The 17338-nt window shown below is 42.9% G+C and overlaps 1 protein-coding gene across 2 annotated transcripts in view; it reads left to right on the top strand.

Annotated features, from left to right (window-relative positions):
* Positions 1–17338, top strand: part of LOC120220139 (transmembrane 9 superfamily member 2-like) — a 65210-nt gene that overhangs the window by 3472 nt on the left and 44400 nt on the right. The window contains exons 3-5 of one of the 2 annotated variants that reach the window (XM_039217143.1): positions 3355–3509; positions 6074–6201; positions 9683–9794. In XM_039217143.1, the coding sequence (XP_039073074.1) occupies positions 9729–9794 (66 nt within the window). In that variant the 5' untranslated portion in view covers positions 3355–3509; positions 6074–6201; positions 9683–9728. The remainder of the gene's footprint in view (positions 1–3354; positions 3510–6073; positions 6202–9682; positions 9795–17338) is intronic. The other variant, XM_039217142.1, reaches the window with a different exon arrangement.

Genomic DNA, 17338 nt, shown 5'->3' with positions numbered 1-17338 from the left:
CCCCACAAGTGCCCTCCTCCATGCCCATCACTCCCCTTCCCCTCCCCCCCACCCACATCAGCCCTCAGTTTGTTCTCAGCATTCAAGAGTCTCTCATGGTTTGCCTCCCTCCCTCTCCCCAACTATTTTTTCCCCTTCCTCTCCCCCATGGTCCTCTGTTAAGTTTCTCCTGTTCCACCTATATGTGCAAACATATGGTATCTGTCCTTCTCTGTCTGACTTATTTCACTTAGCATAACACCCTTGAGTTCCATCCACATTGCTACCAATGGCCAGATTTCCTTCTTTCTCATTGCCATGTAGTATTCCATTGTATAGATAAACCACATCTTCTTGATCCATTCGTCAGTTGATGGACACTTAGGCTCTTTCCATGATTTGGCTATTGTTTCTTAAAGCTTTTAAAGTAGTTTCCACATTCAACGTGGGGCTTGAACTCACAACCCTGAGATTAAGAGTCACATGCTCTACTGACTGAGCCAGCTAGGCACCCCAGAATCTCGTCGTTTTACATGTGTCTCTTATATACAACCTATTGTTGAGTTTTGCTTTGTGGTGTCTTTTGAAAACCCTTTTCCTCTTATTAGGTGAGTTAAACACGTTTACATTTACTGATATGACATTTGGTCTCAGTTCTGTTGTATTATTTTATGCTTTGCTTATTGTTTTTATATCCTACATTTTTTAAATTCTAAAACATATTTTCCCGTATTTTAACATTTATGAAATCAAGATGTGTCTCTTTCAGATGATGACTTTTCAACGTTTAATTGGCAATGTTTTTTCCTAGCAGCACATAAAATAATGATGCTTTCTAATTGGTGGCATTTAGGTCTGTGAAGGCTCGTGCTCAGCACGGAGCCCAATGTGGAGCTTGAACTCACAACCCTGAACCAAGACCTAAGCTGAGATCAAGAGTTGGATGCATAACCACTTGAGCCACCCAGGCTCCCGTGATATTTATTTTTATTTATTTTATTTTTTATTTTTTTCTTTAAATTAAACAAAATTTAAAATATTTATTTATTTTTGAGAGAGCGAGAGAGCATGAGCTGGCGAGGGCCAGAGAGAGAGGGAAGCAGGCTCCAGGCTCTGAGCTGTCAGCACAGAACCTGACATGGGGCTCAAACCCAGAGACCATGAGATCATAACCTGAGCTGAAGTCGGAGGCTTAACCAACTGAGCCACCTAGGTGCCCCATCGAGAGAGAGAATCTTAAGCAGGCTCTGCACTGATGCTGGGCTTGATCCCACGACCCTGGGATCATGATCTGAGCCCAGATCAAGAATCGGATGCTCAACCGACTGAGCCACCCAGGTGCCCCTGGATTGGTGCCTTTTATCAGTTCTGGAATTCTCAGCCATCATCAGATATTTTCTTCTTTCCTTTTCAGACTCCAATTAAACCTATGTTAAACGTTTTTATTTTCTCCTCCATGTCTCTTAACCTCCTTTCTGTATTTTCCATTTTTTTTTCCTGTGCTGTGTTCTTCTGCTCTATCTTCTAGTCTATAAATTTTCTTCTTCACTTGTTTCTTCTCTTATAAACACAGGTATTGAGTGCACTTGTGATGAGCACTGGGTGTTGTATGTAAGTGATGAATTACTAAGTTATTTCATCCATAAACAGATCTCAAAAATACTGAAAAAATTAAACATAGGCATCAATTTTTTTTAAGAGAGAGGGAGCACAAGTGAGCAAGGGGCGGGGGGGGGAGAGAGAGAGAGAATGGAGGTCACCTGAAGTGGGGTTCGTGTTTAACCAAAGTAGGGCTTGAGCTCATCTGAAGCGGGGCTTGTGCTCACCCGAACATAGGCATTGAATTTTTAATTTCGGTAATTATTTTTCTTATTTCTGCAAGTTTTGAAAAAGCTTTTAATTAATTTATTTTGAGAGAGAGAGAGAGCAAGCACGTGCAAGTAGGGGAGGGGCAGAGAAAGAGGGAGAGACAGAATCTCAAAGAGGCTCTGCACTGTCACTGGAGCCCTACATGGGGACTCAAACCCACGAATTGCCAAGATCATGACCTGAGCCGAAGTCAGACGTTTAACCAACTGAGCCCCCAGGGGCCCCTTATTTCTGCAAGTTTTATTTTGTTCTTTGGCAAGTTTGCTAAGTCATTATTTTATATGTTTCTATTTTATGCACGTGCTGTCATATTGTATTTTACCTTTTTTTAAGGATAACAAATGTAATTAACTTAATTTAAGCTTTATTTATTATTTTTTCTCTTGAAGTTAATTTTAAATCTGCTTCTGATTACTCCTGGATCTGAAACGGTTGCAGGTTTTTTTCTGCCGGTTCTTGCTCATGATGACTTTTTTCCTTGTGCGCTTCACGATTTTGACGACATAACACATGGCTCTTAACGATTGTTTGTGGAGTTTCTTTGAGCCCTGGGGTCAAAGTGCTTTCCTCCAGAGAGGATTTTCATTGACTTCTCCCAGGGGTTTTTGGGAAACTGCCAGCCTGGGACCACCGGAAAGCAAATTCATGACTTGAATTTCCTGGGGCCACTTAGGTGATGGGACTCCAAACTGCGCATGTATGTAAGGCTGGCCTGTGGCCGCAACTGTTCAAGGAGAGTTCCCCGACTCCCCTTTTCTGTTTAGCACCAAGGCCATCTTCCCTGTGGTCTTTGGGGGTGGGGAGAAGGCTTACTTCCTGTTCATCTTTACCCTGAGGGTATTGGTTTTGAGAGGGATGGGTGGTTTCAGAGCTCTCTCACCAGGGAGGCCCTCCTCCAGTTCCTGCGTCTTTATTCCATGAGGCTGCCCAAACTGAAGTTCAAGTTTACCCAGATCAGGGCGATAGCAGCATCAGCGCCCCCTCACCCAGGTTACCTCCCTGGCTTCCTGCTTTCTCTTAGAATTTGACATGATAGTTCCTTACTTTCTTGTCAGCTCATGTTTCGTTTTTGTTTTTAATTTAAAAGAGTTTATTTTGGGGGTACCTAGGTGGCTCAGTCGGTCAAAGCATCAGACTTTGGCTCAGGTCATGATCTCACCATTCATGAGGTCATGCCTCGCATTGGTTGAGCTAGAGCCCGCTTCTCTCTCTCTCCCCACCCTGCCCCGATGGAATTCTCTCTCTGTTTCTGCCCTCCTTCACTTGAGCCCTCTCTCTCACAAAAAAAAAGAAAAAAAAAGAAGAAGAAAAAATTCATTTCCTGCTATGTGAAAAAAAATTCATTTCCTGTTATGTGAAAAAAAAAAAAAACTAAGGCGAATAAAGACTGACATACAGAAGACTATATGTGGCAAATTCTAAATTGCATCCCAATGGTTTTTGATCCAAATTCTCTTCCCTTTGCAATATGCCAAACTACCTCTTGCATGTTTTTGACCCCCATAGGATATTAGCTCTTAGGACATGGCTAAGAAGAAGCGCCTGGCACATAGTAAATGTTCAAAAATATTTGCTGAATGAGTGAATGAATAAATGAACGAAGCAAAGTTCTCAGCCCGGTGATCTACTGGGGAAAACAATTGAGTAGGGGATGTAAACGTGTAAGTACATGGACTACAATTCCATGTGGTAAGTGACTGAGATATGAGAGTGACTGTGCTATGAGAGCACAGAATAAAGAATTCTCTGTAGTCATTTAGCTGATCCAAAGGTTGGATCCTTTGTGTCCGAGAGTGGTTGAGTGGCTTTTCATGAAGTTGACTTAATCCTCACAGCACCCATGAAGATAAGTACTGTTATTGGGCACCTGGGTGGTTCAGTCCGTTAAGTGTCCCACTCTTCACCTGGGCTCAGGTCATGATCTCGTGGTTCATGAGACCGAGCCCTGTCCTGAGTGCAGAGCCTGCTTGGGATTCTCTCTCTCCCTCTCTCTGTCTCTGCCCCTCCCCCGCTCACCCTCTACCTCTAAAATGAAATTGAAAAGGTAAGTACTGTTATGATTTCTACATTACAAGTGTGGAAACCGAGACACTGAGGGGTTAAGCAGCTTGATCACACAAGCTAGTGAATGCCATACCTGAGCTTTCCACCTAGGTGGTTTGACTATGGAGTCTACATCCTTAACCACTGTGCTGTGCTGCTTGTGCTGCTTCTGTTAGTACAGCTCATGAACATTCAATACCGATACATAGTATACCTACCTCAGTCTGCTAGCTACATTCCATTTCCTTATATGGTTAGGCCATATTTCATTCAACTGTATGGATAGTCTTATTTTCTAGTTTCTAGTTCTTTGCAATAATGGACAGAACCACCGTGAGCAGTACTTACTCTCCACCCCAAGTTGATTGTGATACTCCCTAAAGGGGCACTCTTCTTTTTTTTAAAAAATATTTTTTTAAAATGTTTTTTAATTTATTTCTGAGAGAGAGAGAGACAGCGTGAGCAGGGGAGGGTCAGAGACAGAGGGAGACACAGAATCTGAAACAGGCTACAGGCTCTGAGCTGGCTGTCAGCACAGAGCCCGACATGGGGCTCGAACCCATGAATGGTGAGATCATGACCTGAGCTGAAATTGGACGCTTAACTGACTGAGCCACCCAGGCACCCCCTTAAAATATTTTTTAAAGTTTATTTATGTTGAGAGAGAGAGAGAGCACAGCAGGGGAGGGGCAGAGAGAGTGAGAGACAGAATCCCAAGCAAACTCTGTACCCTCAGCACAGAGCTCAATGCAGGGCTTGAACCCACAAACTGTGAGATCATGACCTGCACCAAGATCGAGAGTCGGACACTCAACTGACTGTACCACCCAGTCGCCCGCCCCCAGTAGAATCACTCTTATTGTCTGTCATCACTGCACTAAAGGATCACTAAAATGCCTTCAGGGCTGTCACTCTCAATTCTGGGATTTGCAGAGCCATGATTCTTAATCTGGGAGTCTTGCATGTTGCAGATTACTCAATATGGTAATTGACAAGGCTCATTTGGAGTCATTTTCTGAAGATTGAAGGGCTTGGGTGATGTAACAGCTAATATTTATTCAGGGCTTCCTGTACTAAGCACTGCACTAAGTACATACATGATTCGTTAAAAAATTTTTTTTAATGTTTTATTTATTTCTGAGAGAGAGAGACAGTGTGAGTGAGCAGGGGAGGGTCAGAGAGAGAGGGAGACACAGAATCCGAAACAACCCCCAGGCTCTGAGATGGCTGTCAGCACAGAGTCTGACACAGGGCCAAACCCACGAACCGTGAGATCATGACCTGAGCCAAAGTCGGATGCTTAACCGACTGAGCCACCCAGGCACCTCTATGTGATTTTATGTAATCCTCAACAATTCTATGAGCAATCCTATTTTTTTGATTAAAAAACTTTTTTTTAAGTAATCTCTATACCCAACATGGGGCTCAAACTCATAATCCTGAAATCAGGAGTCATATACTGTACCGTCTGAGCCAGCCCGGTGTCCCTATTGTCCTCATTTTTAAAAAGAGGAAGGGCACTTTGATGGCTCAGTCTGTTCAGCGACCGACTCTTGATTTTGGCTCAGGTTATGATCTCACAGTTTATGGGATCAGGTCCTGCATGGCACTCTGCACTGACAGGGTGGAGCCTGCTTGGGATTCTCTCCTCCTCTCTCTGCCAATCCACTGCACATGCACTCTCTCAGACACAAAATAAATAAATAATCACTTAAAAAATTCTAAAAAATAAAAATAAAAAGAGGAAACAGAGGGTCCAAGAGGTTAAATGACTTGTCTATGGTCATGTAGCTAGTAAACGGCTGTGTGATTGCATAGCTCATATCGCAGAGCCTTCCTTTGCTAGGGCTGCTCTAAGGACACACTACAAAATTGATAGCTTAAAACAACAGAAATTCACTGTCTCACAGTTCTGGAGACTGGAAGTTCAAGATGAAGACGTCAGCAATGATGGTTCCTTCTGAAGATTCTGAGGGAGGACTGGTGGGCAAAATAGATGAAGGGGATTAAGAGCTATGAGCTTCCAGTTATAAAAAAAAGTAAGTTATAGAGATGAAAAGCATAGATAATATAGTCAACATTCTTATCGTGTATCTCATTTTTATTCCATGGTCAGACTTTATATGTTTTAGTTTCTAAGAAAAGTTCAAACTTCTTTAAAATTTCTTTTATCTCTTCACAGTCTGAATACAACAGAAGTAATACTTACTTCCTCATCAACCACGTTGATATTACTATTACATATCACAGGGAAAGTGGAAGAAATTGGGGTCTTGCAAGATTGGTTTCCGCTCGACTTGAGCTCCAAAGGTAATTAGAGAGTATCTTTTATAATCGGCTCCATTCATTTAAAAATGAATTCAGAATATGGAAGTTCTCAACTATAATTTTCAATTTTAGGATACACACGTGGTGTCACCTTAGACATACAGTTTGAAAAATCAAATAGGTAATTTGGGGCGCCTGGGTGGCTCAGTCGGTTAAGCGACTGACTTCGGCTCAGGTCATGATCTCGCGGTTCGTGGGTTCGAACCCCGTGTTGGGTTCTGTGCTGATGGCTCAGAGCCTGGAGCCTGTTTCAGATTCTGTGTCTCCCTCTCTTTCTGCCCCTCCTCCCCTCATGTTCTGTCTCTGTCTCAAAAATAAATGAACATTACAAAAAATTAAAAAAACCCAAGTAGGTGGGTTTATAAAATAGATTTATTCCCTTCTACCTGTAGTTAGCATTTGAATAACATGTAATGTGGGTAAGAGACTGAACAGGTGAGCTTTCATGTTCCAACTCTAAGATCCTTTGACACTATAGGATAAATTAGTACTCTTCAGTTAAGACAGGTCAAGAGGGGAATATAACACACAATGTATAAAATCATGGTCCATTATGGGAAAAATATACAAAACCTGAAATATTAAGATGAGGAAGTTGTCCCTTGAAACTTATGTGGAGTATATTAAAGGAGGCACATATGGTATAATTTTCTGAACACAGAGCAAGGAATTAGGAAACTTGGATTTTAGTCTCGTCTCTCCTGGTTCCATTTTGGACGTGAACCTAAAGTTTGTAGAAATGATTCAGACTTCAGTATTTTTCTTAACTAAATTTTTTTATGTTTATTATTTTTGAGAGAGAGGCAAGTAGGGTAGGGGCAGAGAGAGAGACAGAATCTGAAGCAGGCTCCAGGCTCCGAGCTGTCAACACAGAGACTGATGAGGGGCTCGAACACATGAACCTGAGCTGCAGTCGGCCACTTCACCGACTGAGCCACCCAGATGCCCCCTGGACTTCATTATTTTTAAAGCTACTACCCTATTTTACTTTAGCCAAAGCTAAATGATGATGCCTAAAGGGGAAAGAATAGTTAGAGAATGTATTGTGCCAAGCTTTTGACCATGGGTAGGTTAACTTGATCTGTCATAGGCTTAATTTCATCATCTGTGAAAGGAGAGGGCTGAATTAGGAGTTTTTAATATGGACCCTGATGTAATAAACTCTGGAAATTTTTATTGAAGTGTATTTTTCTGGGGAAAAGGGCCTATAGATTTCATTAAACAGGCTCCAAATGGTGAAGAACACTGGTAGTTTCCAATTCTGGTTTACCTTAGTAAAAGGTTATTCTGTTTTTTAAAATTAGTTTGTTGTCAAGTTGGTTTCCATATAACACCCAGTGCTCATCCCCACAAATGCCCTCCTCGGTGCCCATCTCCCCTTGTCCCCTCTCCCCACCCCCACCAGTCCTCAGTTTGTTCTCCGTATTTAAGAGTCTCTCATGGTTTGCCTCCCTCTCTCTCCTTAACTATTTTTCCCCCTCCCCCTCCCCCATGGTCCTCTGTCAAGTTTCTCCTGTTCCACATATGAGTGAAAACATATGGTAACTTTTCTTTCTCTGCTTGACTGATTTCACTTAGCATAACACCCTCGAGTCCCATCCACATTTCTACCAATGGCCAGATTTCATTCTTTCTCATTGCTATGTAGTATTCCATTGTATATATAAACCACATCTTCTTTTTTTATAATTAAAAAAATTTTTTTAATGTTTATTTTTGAGAGAGAGAGAGAGACAGAGACAGAGCATGAGGAGGGGAGGGGCAGAGAGAGTGGGAGACACAGAATCCTAAGCAGCTCCAGGTTCTGAGCTGTCAGCACAGAGCCCAACATGGGGCTCGAACCCACAGACCCTGAGACCATGACCCAAGCTGAAGTCAGACACTCTACTGACTGAGCCACCCAGGCGCCCCTTTTATAATTTTTAAAACATTTATTTATTATTGGGAAACAGAGAGAGACAGAGCATGAGCATGGGAGGGGCAGAGAGAGGGGGAGACACAGAATCCAAAGCAGGCTCCAGGCTCTGAGCTGTCAGCACAGAGCCAGATGCGGGGCTCGAACCCAGGAGCGGTGAGATCATGACCTGAGCTGAAGTCGGACGCTCAACCGACTGAGCCACCCAGGCACCCTAAAGATTTTATTTTTAAGTAATCTCTACGCCCAATATGGGCCTCGAACTTGCAACTCTGAGATCAAGAATTATGAACTCTACCGACTAAGCCAGCCAGGTGCCCCATGAGAAGGTTCTTAGGGACACGTTTCCCCCTGCTCTCCAAAAGTAGAACGTTCCTCTAAAGGCTTTTGGAAGTCGAAATGTCAAAAGCGAAGAAGCACTTGCCATTATATGGAAAATTTTGTGAGCATTCCCAGACTCTCCAACTCCCCTCTCTTAGGCTTTTCTGATACCTTAAGGCACATTCTTGCTATGGATGCACAAAATAAACCAAGATAAAGGGCAGATGCTCACAGACACAGTTCAAAGCTCTGGGGGCTTGATGTAGAAATGCTGAGTGTAGTTCCCAGAGAAGGCGCTGGGCGGCGCCACTCTCGCTGCTGGGGCGGGAGCTGCCTCTCTACTGGTTCCCTCCAAAGCCAACGCTGAATGCTCTTTTTGATTTTTCAGAAAAGTGAAAATCCTCTTCGGATTTCTTTCAGTTAGTGAAAACAGGTACTAATGTATGTCTTTCATAAAAGCAAAGTGGCATAAAGTGAGCTTCGGAAAAGCAGGGGACACCTGGTTCATGCCTTGGGCAGTTTTTTGACTCTCATTTGAGTGTTGGGGACATTTAGAAGCAAGGGTGTTTTTTTTCATTTTTTCATTTTTTGATTTACATCCAAGTGAGTGAGCCTATAGTGCAACAATAATTTCAGGAGTCGATGCCTTAATGCCCCTCACCCATTTAGCCCACCCCCCCCCCCCCCCCAGCAACCCTCTGTTCTCCGTATTTAAGAACTCTCTTGTGTTTTTGTCCTCCTCCCTGCTTTTATATTATATATTATTTTTGCTTCCCTTCCCTTATGTTCATCTGTTTTGTATCTTGAATTCCTCATATGAGTGAAGTCATATGATATTTGTCTTTCTCTGACTGACTAATTTCGCTTAGCATGATACCCTCTGGTTCCATCCATGTATCCTTTGGATAAATACTTAGTAGTGCAATTGCTGGGTCGTAGGGTACTTCTACAAGGGTATTCTTTTTAAGCAGGCTTCATGCCCAGCGGGCTAGAACTCAAGACCTGAGCTGAGATCAAGAGTTGGGTGCTTAAGCAACTGAGCCACCCAGGTGGCCCAAAACAAAAGTATTTAAAATCATGAAGAGTTTTAAATATGAAATATAATGAAGGGCATATTTTTTCAGCCTGCTACTGTTACATGCCGGATTAGGCATGAAGCAGAAATTTACAATGGCAGTTTGGTATAAAAATTACTTTCTCTTCCCTCCCCCCTCCCTCTTTTCTTAGCTATAAGCATTCAGGTGAAGACCACCTAACCTGTAATGGACCCCCTATGGAAATTCCTCAAGAAGACACAGACAAGTTTAACGTAACCTACACTTACTCTGTGCGATTTGAAGTAAGTATTCCATGCCATCATCTTACTTTTGTTCCGATCAAGTATATCACTATCATATACTTCAATAATGTTAACGCCTTAATTTTGATCATCAGAGTTATATAACTTAGCCAATGGCCCAGGAAAGTAGGTAAGTTCAAACCATTCAGAGGGCCATCATTAAAGGAATTCTGTATTACACCTACCACATTTCAGGCACTGTGCCAGGTAATTTACTTTGTCTTACTTCGTCCGAGGGTTGAAAGAAGTACATGAGAGACCAGAGGGGTGTTGCCTGGGGTTGGCAGACTGGCCGGCTGCTCAAGTGGGACCTTACAGGAAGAGTAGGTTGTGGAAGAGACAGAGTATAGTATATATAGTGAGAAGAGCATCTGTATTGGGCTCACGCTGACCTGTGGTTCAGATTGAGGCTTGGCCACTTACTAGCTGGGCGAGCTTAAGTAAGTCACGTGATCTCAGGCTCGCTTTCTTCTCAGGTCATTTGATCCTCATTTTCAGAGTATATAAAGACCTTAGCATTGAACGGAGTGGGTCTTCGACATAGGGCATTCCTTATTGTTTCTACACATGTCATTTTACATTTGTAAGTAGCTATTTTTGTGAAGTGGTATGTATCTTGGGTGGCTAAATAGACATACAAACTGACTATTAACATTCTGGTGGTTAATCTAATAGCTCTCTGATGCCCGTGTTTCCCAAAGGTTTCTCTGAAAACTAGTTGCTTCATAATTTATTTGTTTTTGCTTTCTATTTTATTTTCTTTCGATTTATTTTAAGTTTATTTATTTTGACAGAGAGAGGGAGGGGCAGAATCCCAAGCAGGCTCAGCAGAGCTTCACTCAGGCTTGAACCCCCGATCTGTGAGATCATGACCTGAGCCAAGATCAAGAGTCAGACGCTCAACCAACTGGGGCAGCCAGGCACCCCTTATTTTTGCTTTGTATTTTAAAAGGTGTTAGGTGAAGGCAGGATCCTATGACGAGGTTATTTTGGAGAATGCTAGGGTAAGCAATGTTAAAACAATGGCGTCGAGAGTATTCATTACGTTAAAAACCACTGTGAATTTTCCAAAGATCATTATAACACGTAGCGTTTCGTAGACCATGGTAGAACTCATGGGGATATAAAGTTCTTCAGAATATACAAGGGAAACACTGCATGTGGTGCCAAAAAATATACAACTTTGTACAAATGAGATATTACATGTGCTATTTTCACCTCGTGTATGTCATGCGTGTCTTGTCATGTCAATAGAGTCACATCCTTCTTTTTATTTTTTATTTTTTAATTTTCTAAAAAATATTTTTAGTTAAAAAATGTCTTTGTTTATTCCTTTTTTGAGAGAGCGAGTGAGCAGGAGTGGGGGATGGGCAGAGAGAGAGGGAGACACAGAATCAGAAGCAGTCTCCAGGCTCTGAGCTGGCTTGAACTCATGAACTGTGAGATCATGACCTGAGCTGGAGTTGGACGCTTAATTGACTGAGCCACCCACGTGCCCTTATTTTTAAAATTTTTAATATTTATTTTTGTTTTAGAGAGAGTGCATGAATTGGAGAGAGGGGTAGAGGGAGAGAGAGAGAATCTTAAGCAGGCTCTGTGCTCAGTGTGAAGCCCATGTGGGGCTTGATCCCACTTCCCTGGGACCATGACCTGAGCTAAAAATGAAGAGTTGGACACTCAACCGACTGAGCCGCCCAGGTGCCCCAGAGTCCCATGCTGTGTGGTGGAGGCCATAATTGACTTATTTAGTGCTCCATTGAGAAAAACAACCCAAAATGTCTAATTTTTAATTACTATGAACAGTGCTTTCCTTAACATTCTTAGTTTTTTTTTCTTGTGTGATTGTTTCCTGAAGTTAAATTCCCAGCAGCAGGATTATTTAGGTGAAAGTGTGTATGCATTTTGAGAACCCATTGCCAAATTCTTGTCCAGAAGAGTTGCTGGGCCTGAAGACGTGCTGTTTCCTTACATACTCAGCAGTACTAGGTTTTTGTTAATGTTTTAAAAATTTTGTTTCAGAATTGTGTTTTATTTACTTATTTTTTAACGTTCATTTATTTATTTTGAGAGAGACAGAGAGAGTGCAAGTGGGGAAGGGGCAGAGAGAAAGGGAGGCAGAGAATCCCAAGCAGGCTTTGCACTGTCAGCACAGGGCCCCATGCGAGGCTCGAACTCACGAAACCATGAGATCATGACCTGAGTCATGATCAACCAAGAGCTGGACACTTAACTGACTGTGCCACCCAGCTGTCCCTTGCTTCAGAGTTTTAATTCTGGGAGTATCCCAAAGGGAGATTGATTCATATTAAACAAACTCCTAAGGGTCCAATGTATAAACCAGAATATCAATTTGTTAATTGACATGGAGAAATATAAATGCCAGGGGACCATACCATTCGTGTTAGCTGGTTAGTAGCACATCTGCCTGGGATAATGATATATAAGAAAGCAAATAGATTAACTTTGGGGCTTTTATAGGGAAAGCCTTTTAAGACTACAGAGATTTATGCATTTCTCTTGTTAGTTTTTTTAAAGCTGTATCTCAAATTTTTGAGTCAGCTTGCTCATACTTGATTTGGTATAAATGACTTATTTCTTAAAGCTTTAGACATGCTTTCTTGAGACCTAATCTCATTCTGTTTCTTTAATGTTTTATTTATTTTTGAGAGAAAGGGACAGCATGAGCAGGGGAGGGTCAGAGAGAGAGGGAGATACAGAATCTGAAACAGGCTCCAGGCTCTGAGCTAGCTGTCAGCACACGGCCCAATGCGGGGCTCGAACCCACGAACCGTGAGATCATGACCTGAGCCGAAGTCGGATGCTCAACCAACTGAGCCACCCAGGCGCCCCTCCTAATCTCATTCTGAAAGCAATTCCAGTTTAGGGACGCCTTGCTTTGGTCCTTGTGTATCACCTATGTGGTTATATCCATTTTATAAATGAGGATACTGAAGCCCAGTGAGGTGAGTAATTTTCTCAGGATCACAGTCCGCAGGAGATGCAAGTGATATTCAAACTCAGGGCTGTCTGGCCCCCAAACTCATAGCTTTTCTACTGTACCATTCTGGCATTCTGTTTTAAAGGTCTATTACGTTTTCTGTCCACAGAGTTACTCTAAAGAAAATGAGAAACGCTTTAGGAATGTGTGCATATGCTTTGTCTCATCCAGCTAGAGGTCAGGAGTACTTGAGCCTACATCCTGTGGTTTATCCGAGGTAAAATTGTTGAAAACAGACAATTTGCTAGTCCAGTACATGTAGTCCTTCTGCTCTCGGGATGAAATACAGAAGGGTAATCTGGGGGAAGGAATGGAATATGCCTTGAAGAAATTAAAATAACCTTTCCCTGATGATTGAGAATATTATTAAAAGCCTAAGCTATTATCAGAAGTTGATCGAAGAGCTGAAGCCCTTCTACATTTTTATCACTTATTCATCAGCTGTTTAAATGAGTGGGGTATCTGGCTGGCTCAGTGGGTAGAGCATGCGACTCTTGATCTCAGGGTGGTGAGTTCAAGCCCTGCGCTGGGCATGGAGCCTACTTAAATTTTTAAAAAAATTTAAATGTAGGAACTTTTATGTTCACAGTAAAAGCCAGAGGAGAGCACATCTAAATTGAAGGTCAGATTACACCGGGAGCCTATATGGTATAGTGCTAGTGGACTGTCTGCCATCAGGAAGCAACAGTGGCTATCAAAAGAGCTGAAGCTCAAGTTCAGATGCAGCTCTACCAAATGGGGGAATTTGGGGAATCGCCTTATTTGGGGTTAGGGCTCAACCTTTTGTTCCTTAACACGTTTACTCTAAGAAGCTTTTCCGGGAGAGGGAATTCTTTCCCTCTCATTGAAACTCATTTAGGGTTCGGGGTGCCTGAGTGGCTCAATTGGTTAGGCATCCAACTTCATCTCAGGTCATGATCTCATGGTTCATGGGTTCAAGCCCCATGTTGGACTCTGCTGACAGCTCAGAGCCTGGAGTCTGCTTCAGACTCTGTGTCTCCCTCTGTCTGCCCCTCCCCCACTTGCATTCTGTCTTTTGCTCTGTCTCAAAAATAAACATTTTTTAAAAATTAAAAAAAAAAAAGAAACTCATATAGGGTTCTTAGGAGGCCTTTGGCCTCAATAAGTGTCATGATGCAAAGGACCAGACACACCTGACTTTGAATCCTGGCTCTGACATTTACTAGCTGTGTGAACTTCCTAATCTGTAAAATGGGGATAAAATCATCACCTCCTGTGATTATTCTCAGAGATATGTGGACTAACATCACGTTTAGCACAGTGCCTAGCCTGCAGCAGACACACAATGCTTCCTTTTCCTTCCTGTGGACACAGGAGCACTTGATTTATAGGGTTTCACACAGCCAGAGCCCATGCATGCAAAGAGCGAGATTATGCGGTGAGAAAACACCAAGCCACAACAGTCTCTATTTGAACACCAGAGCGTTGGTGGGGGTGAGGGTAAGGAAGAGTGGTGTTGGATACCTCTGCTGCTGTTCATTTCATGGTCTTGAGGTGAAAAAATGCTTTCTTAACCCGGTGATCATGGTGCACATCAACACTTCCCTAGAACACGAGCTAAACAAGTCTGGAAAATGTTACTTTCTATGACTTCCTTTCTTAGCCTCACAAAGCACATTAGTGAACTATTTAAAAAGTCTCCTACTAAAGAAATCTTTTGACTGAGTCTAACTCACTCAGCATTTTACAACCACACTTCACTCTGGAGCACTCTTATGGAACGGAATTTATATTGCATCATGGATCCCACTTGGGGTGTCCCATAACATAGTTTGAGCTTTCCGTCGACAAATAGGAAGCAAACCTTCATATGTTGGCAACTGTAATATAAAATAACTCAAAATCGCCTTGTAGCGTATGAAGGATTTTGTCAATTAGCTGGGCTGATGTCACTAGTTATTGAACTGCCTCAGTGGTAATGACTATTTGAAGTGGACGTTGAACTTGAATTTGAAAATCACTAGTTTTTCAACCTCCAGTTAAATAACTGATTCAGGTCGATACTACTGATGGATGTTAAAATCAGATGTGAATGAGGGTTGGGAAAACTGGTGAGTCTCACGGGGCAGAGGGTCACCACACACAGGATGTGCTAATCGCAAATGGGAAAATATAAAAATAAGTGAGTGGATAAAAAAATGAATGAACATGAGTCCCTATCGGTATTTCTGGCTGAAATCCACACTACAGTTTTCGGGCTAGCCCTCTCCCCTTGCTCACTGGTAACTTCCTTCTCTGACGCTGAGAAGAAACCTGACCCCCATCATCTACAATATATTGATTTATTTGTTTAAAAAATTTTTAATGTTTATTTATTTTTGTGAGACACACACACACAGTGCGAGTGGGAGAGGGGCAGAGTGAGAGAGGGAAACACAGAATCTGAAGCAGGCTCCAGGCTCCGAGCTGTCAGCATAGAGCCTGATGAGGGGCTTGAACCCATGAACCGTGAGATTGTGACCTGAGCCGAAGTCCGACGCTCAACCAACTGAGCCACCCAGGCGCCCCTGGTTTATTTGTTCAGCCCTAACATACATGTAGTGTAAAAACTGATAACCCATACGCCTGTGAGAGACACATTCCTTCCTTCCTTCCTTCCTTCCTTCCTTCCTTCCTTCCTTCCTTCCTTCCCTTCTTAAATGGGAAATTCGATACTTATTGATTTTTTAAAATTTATTTTTGATGTTTATTTATTTGTATGAGAGATAGACAGCGCGTGAGTGGGGTAGGGACAGAGAGAGAGGGAGACATAGAATCTGAAGCAGGCTCCAGGCTCTGAGCTGTCAGCACAGAGCCTGACACAGGGCTCGAACCCACTAACCGTGAGATCATGACCTGAGCTGAAGTCGGATGCTTAACTGACTGAGCCGCCCGGGGGACACCAAGAGACAAATTTATTAACTGGAATGCAGTGTGGATGGCACTTGTTTCAGTAAAGAAATTCCTTGTGTCTTTTTAAAAATTTCATACCAAGTCTTTGAGATCCTGTATGTATTTTACACTTACAGCTCATCTCACTTAGGACTGGCCACATTTCAAATGATGAATAGCTACTTGTGATTCGGCACCACTACCTTGGCAAAGATCTAGACCTCTGTGTTTCCTGGGAATTTCCCCTCTGGTCCACGCTTTGTTTTGTTCCCCCCTTTCTGCTGCTTCTTACTCTCAGTACAGAAAATCTCACCAGGTCCTGCGACATGGCTGGATCCCAGGCCCTGGGCTGGGTGAACCACGCAGTCTCACCCTGTGAGGGCTGTGGAAGCCTTCCATGTACCTCTGGCACACAACGTCATTCTCAGGGCCAGTGGGAGAGGGGTAAGCACAATCCTGACACAGGGCGACAGGGACAGGAAGCCAAACTCCACGCATATGTCAAAGCACTTAGAGACGTCAGCACCATGCAGCAGCTGGCGCTCCTCAGCCTCCTGGGTTGTGACCCCGCCCCTCCTCCTGTGCCCCCTCTGCCACCTGAGACCTCCTTGGACCTCCTGTACAGCCACCTGCAAAGTGCTGTTTGGAAGCGGAGCCCACGGTCATTGGCAAGCTTGTGGGCCTGAGCCTCTGGTCAGGCAGCTACTAGCTACAGAAAGGTCAAGAAGCAACATAATGTTCAGTTTAAAACATTCTTTTTGGTTTTTTAATTAAGCATTTTGTGGGGCACCTGGATGGCAGTCTGTTGAGCGTCAGTCTCTTGATTTCCTTTCAGGTCATGATCCCAGGGTCGTGGGATCGAGCCCTGCGTCAGCCTCCACCTGAACTTGAATGATTCATGTTCCCAAATAGGTTTAAAGTTTCGAGTTTATATGACAAATACATTCAGAAGTTATTGAAGGATGGGTCACAAAGATTAACATCAGGGTGAAGGGCTTTTATTCATACATTTATATGACAAATATTTGGCGAGTGCCTATTATATGCCTAGCACGAGACTTTTTATAAAGTAACTACTTTATCTTCATTTTTCATAATAGTCCTCTGAAAGCAGGTACTATTTTAAATCTCCATTTTATAGAAAATAAAACCGAGGGACACCTGGGTGGGTTAGTCACTTGAGCGTCCGACTCTTGGTTTCAGCTCAGGTCATGGTCTCACAGTTTGTGAGATCGAGTCCCACATGGGGCTTTGTGCTGACAGCGCGGAGCCTGCTTGGGATTCTCTCTCCCTCCTACCCCCGCACTTCCCCCACTCTCGTTCTCTCAAAACAAATAAATAAGCTTAAAAAGAAATAAAATAAGGCTCCTAGAGGGAAAGCTGCTTGCCAAAGTCCCAAATGTAAAGGATTATAAGCCAAGATTAGTTTGACTAGAGAGTCCAGGCTCTTGATGCAGCCTCTGTAATACATGGTGTGAGTTTAAAATGGGAAAGAATTACTGCAGGTGAATTAGCCAAGAAGGCTTTATGAGAGAGGTATGTGAGGCCTTGTGGGAAGGCCAATGGGCTGAGTTAAGAAACCTAGATTTTAGGCATTTGGAGAGGAGCTAGTGTTGGGCTTTCTGGGTAAGAATGTACATGGGAACAGTACGTA

This window comes from Hyaena hyaena, unplaced genomic scaffold, assembly GCF_003009895.1.
Source record: "Hyaena hyaena isolate Hyena2069 unplaced genomic scaffold, ASM300989v1 scaffold_669, whole genome shotgun sequence".
NCBI lineage: Eukaryota > Metazoa > Chordata > Mammalia > Carnivora > Hyaenidae > Hyaena > Hyaena hyaena.
Note: the sequence above shows the minus strand (reverse complement) of the source record. Positions and strands in the feature narration are given on the sequence as shown.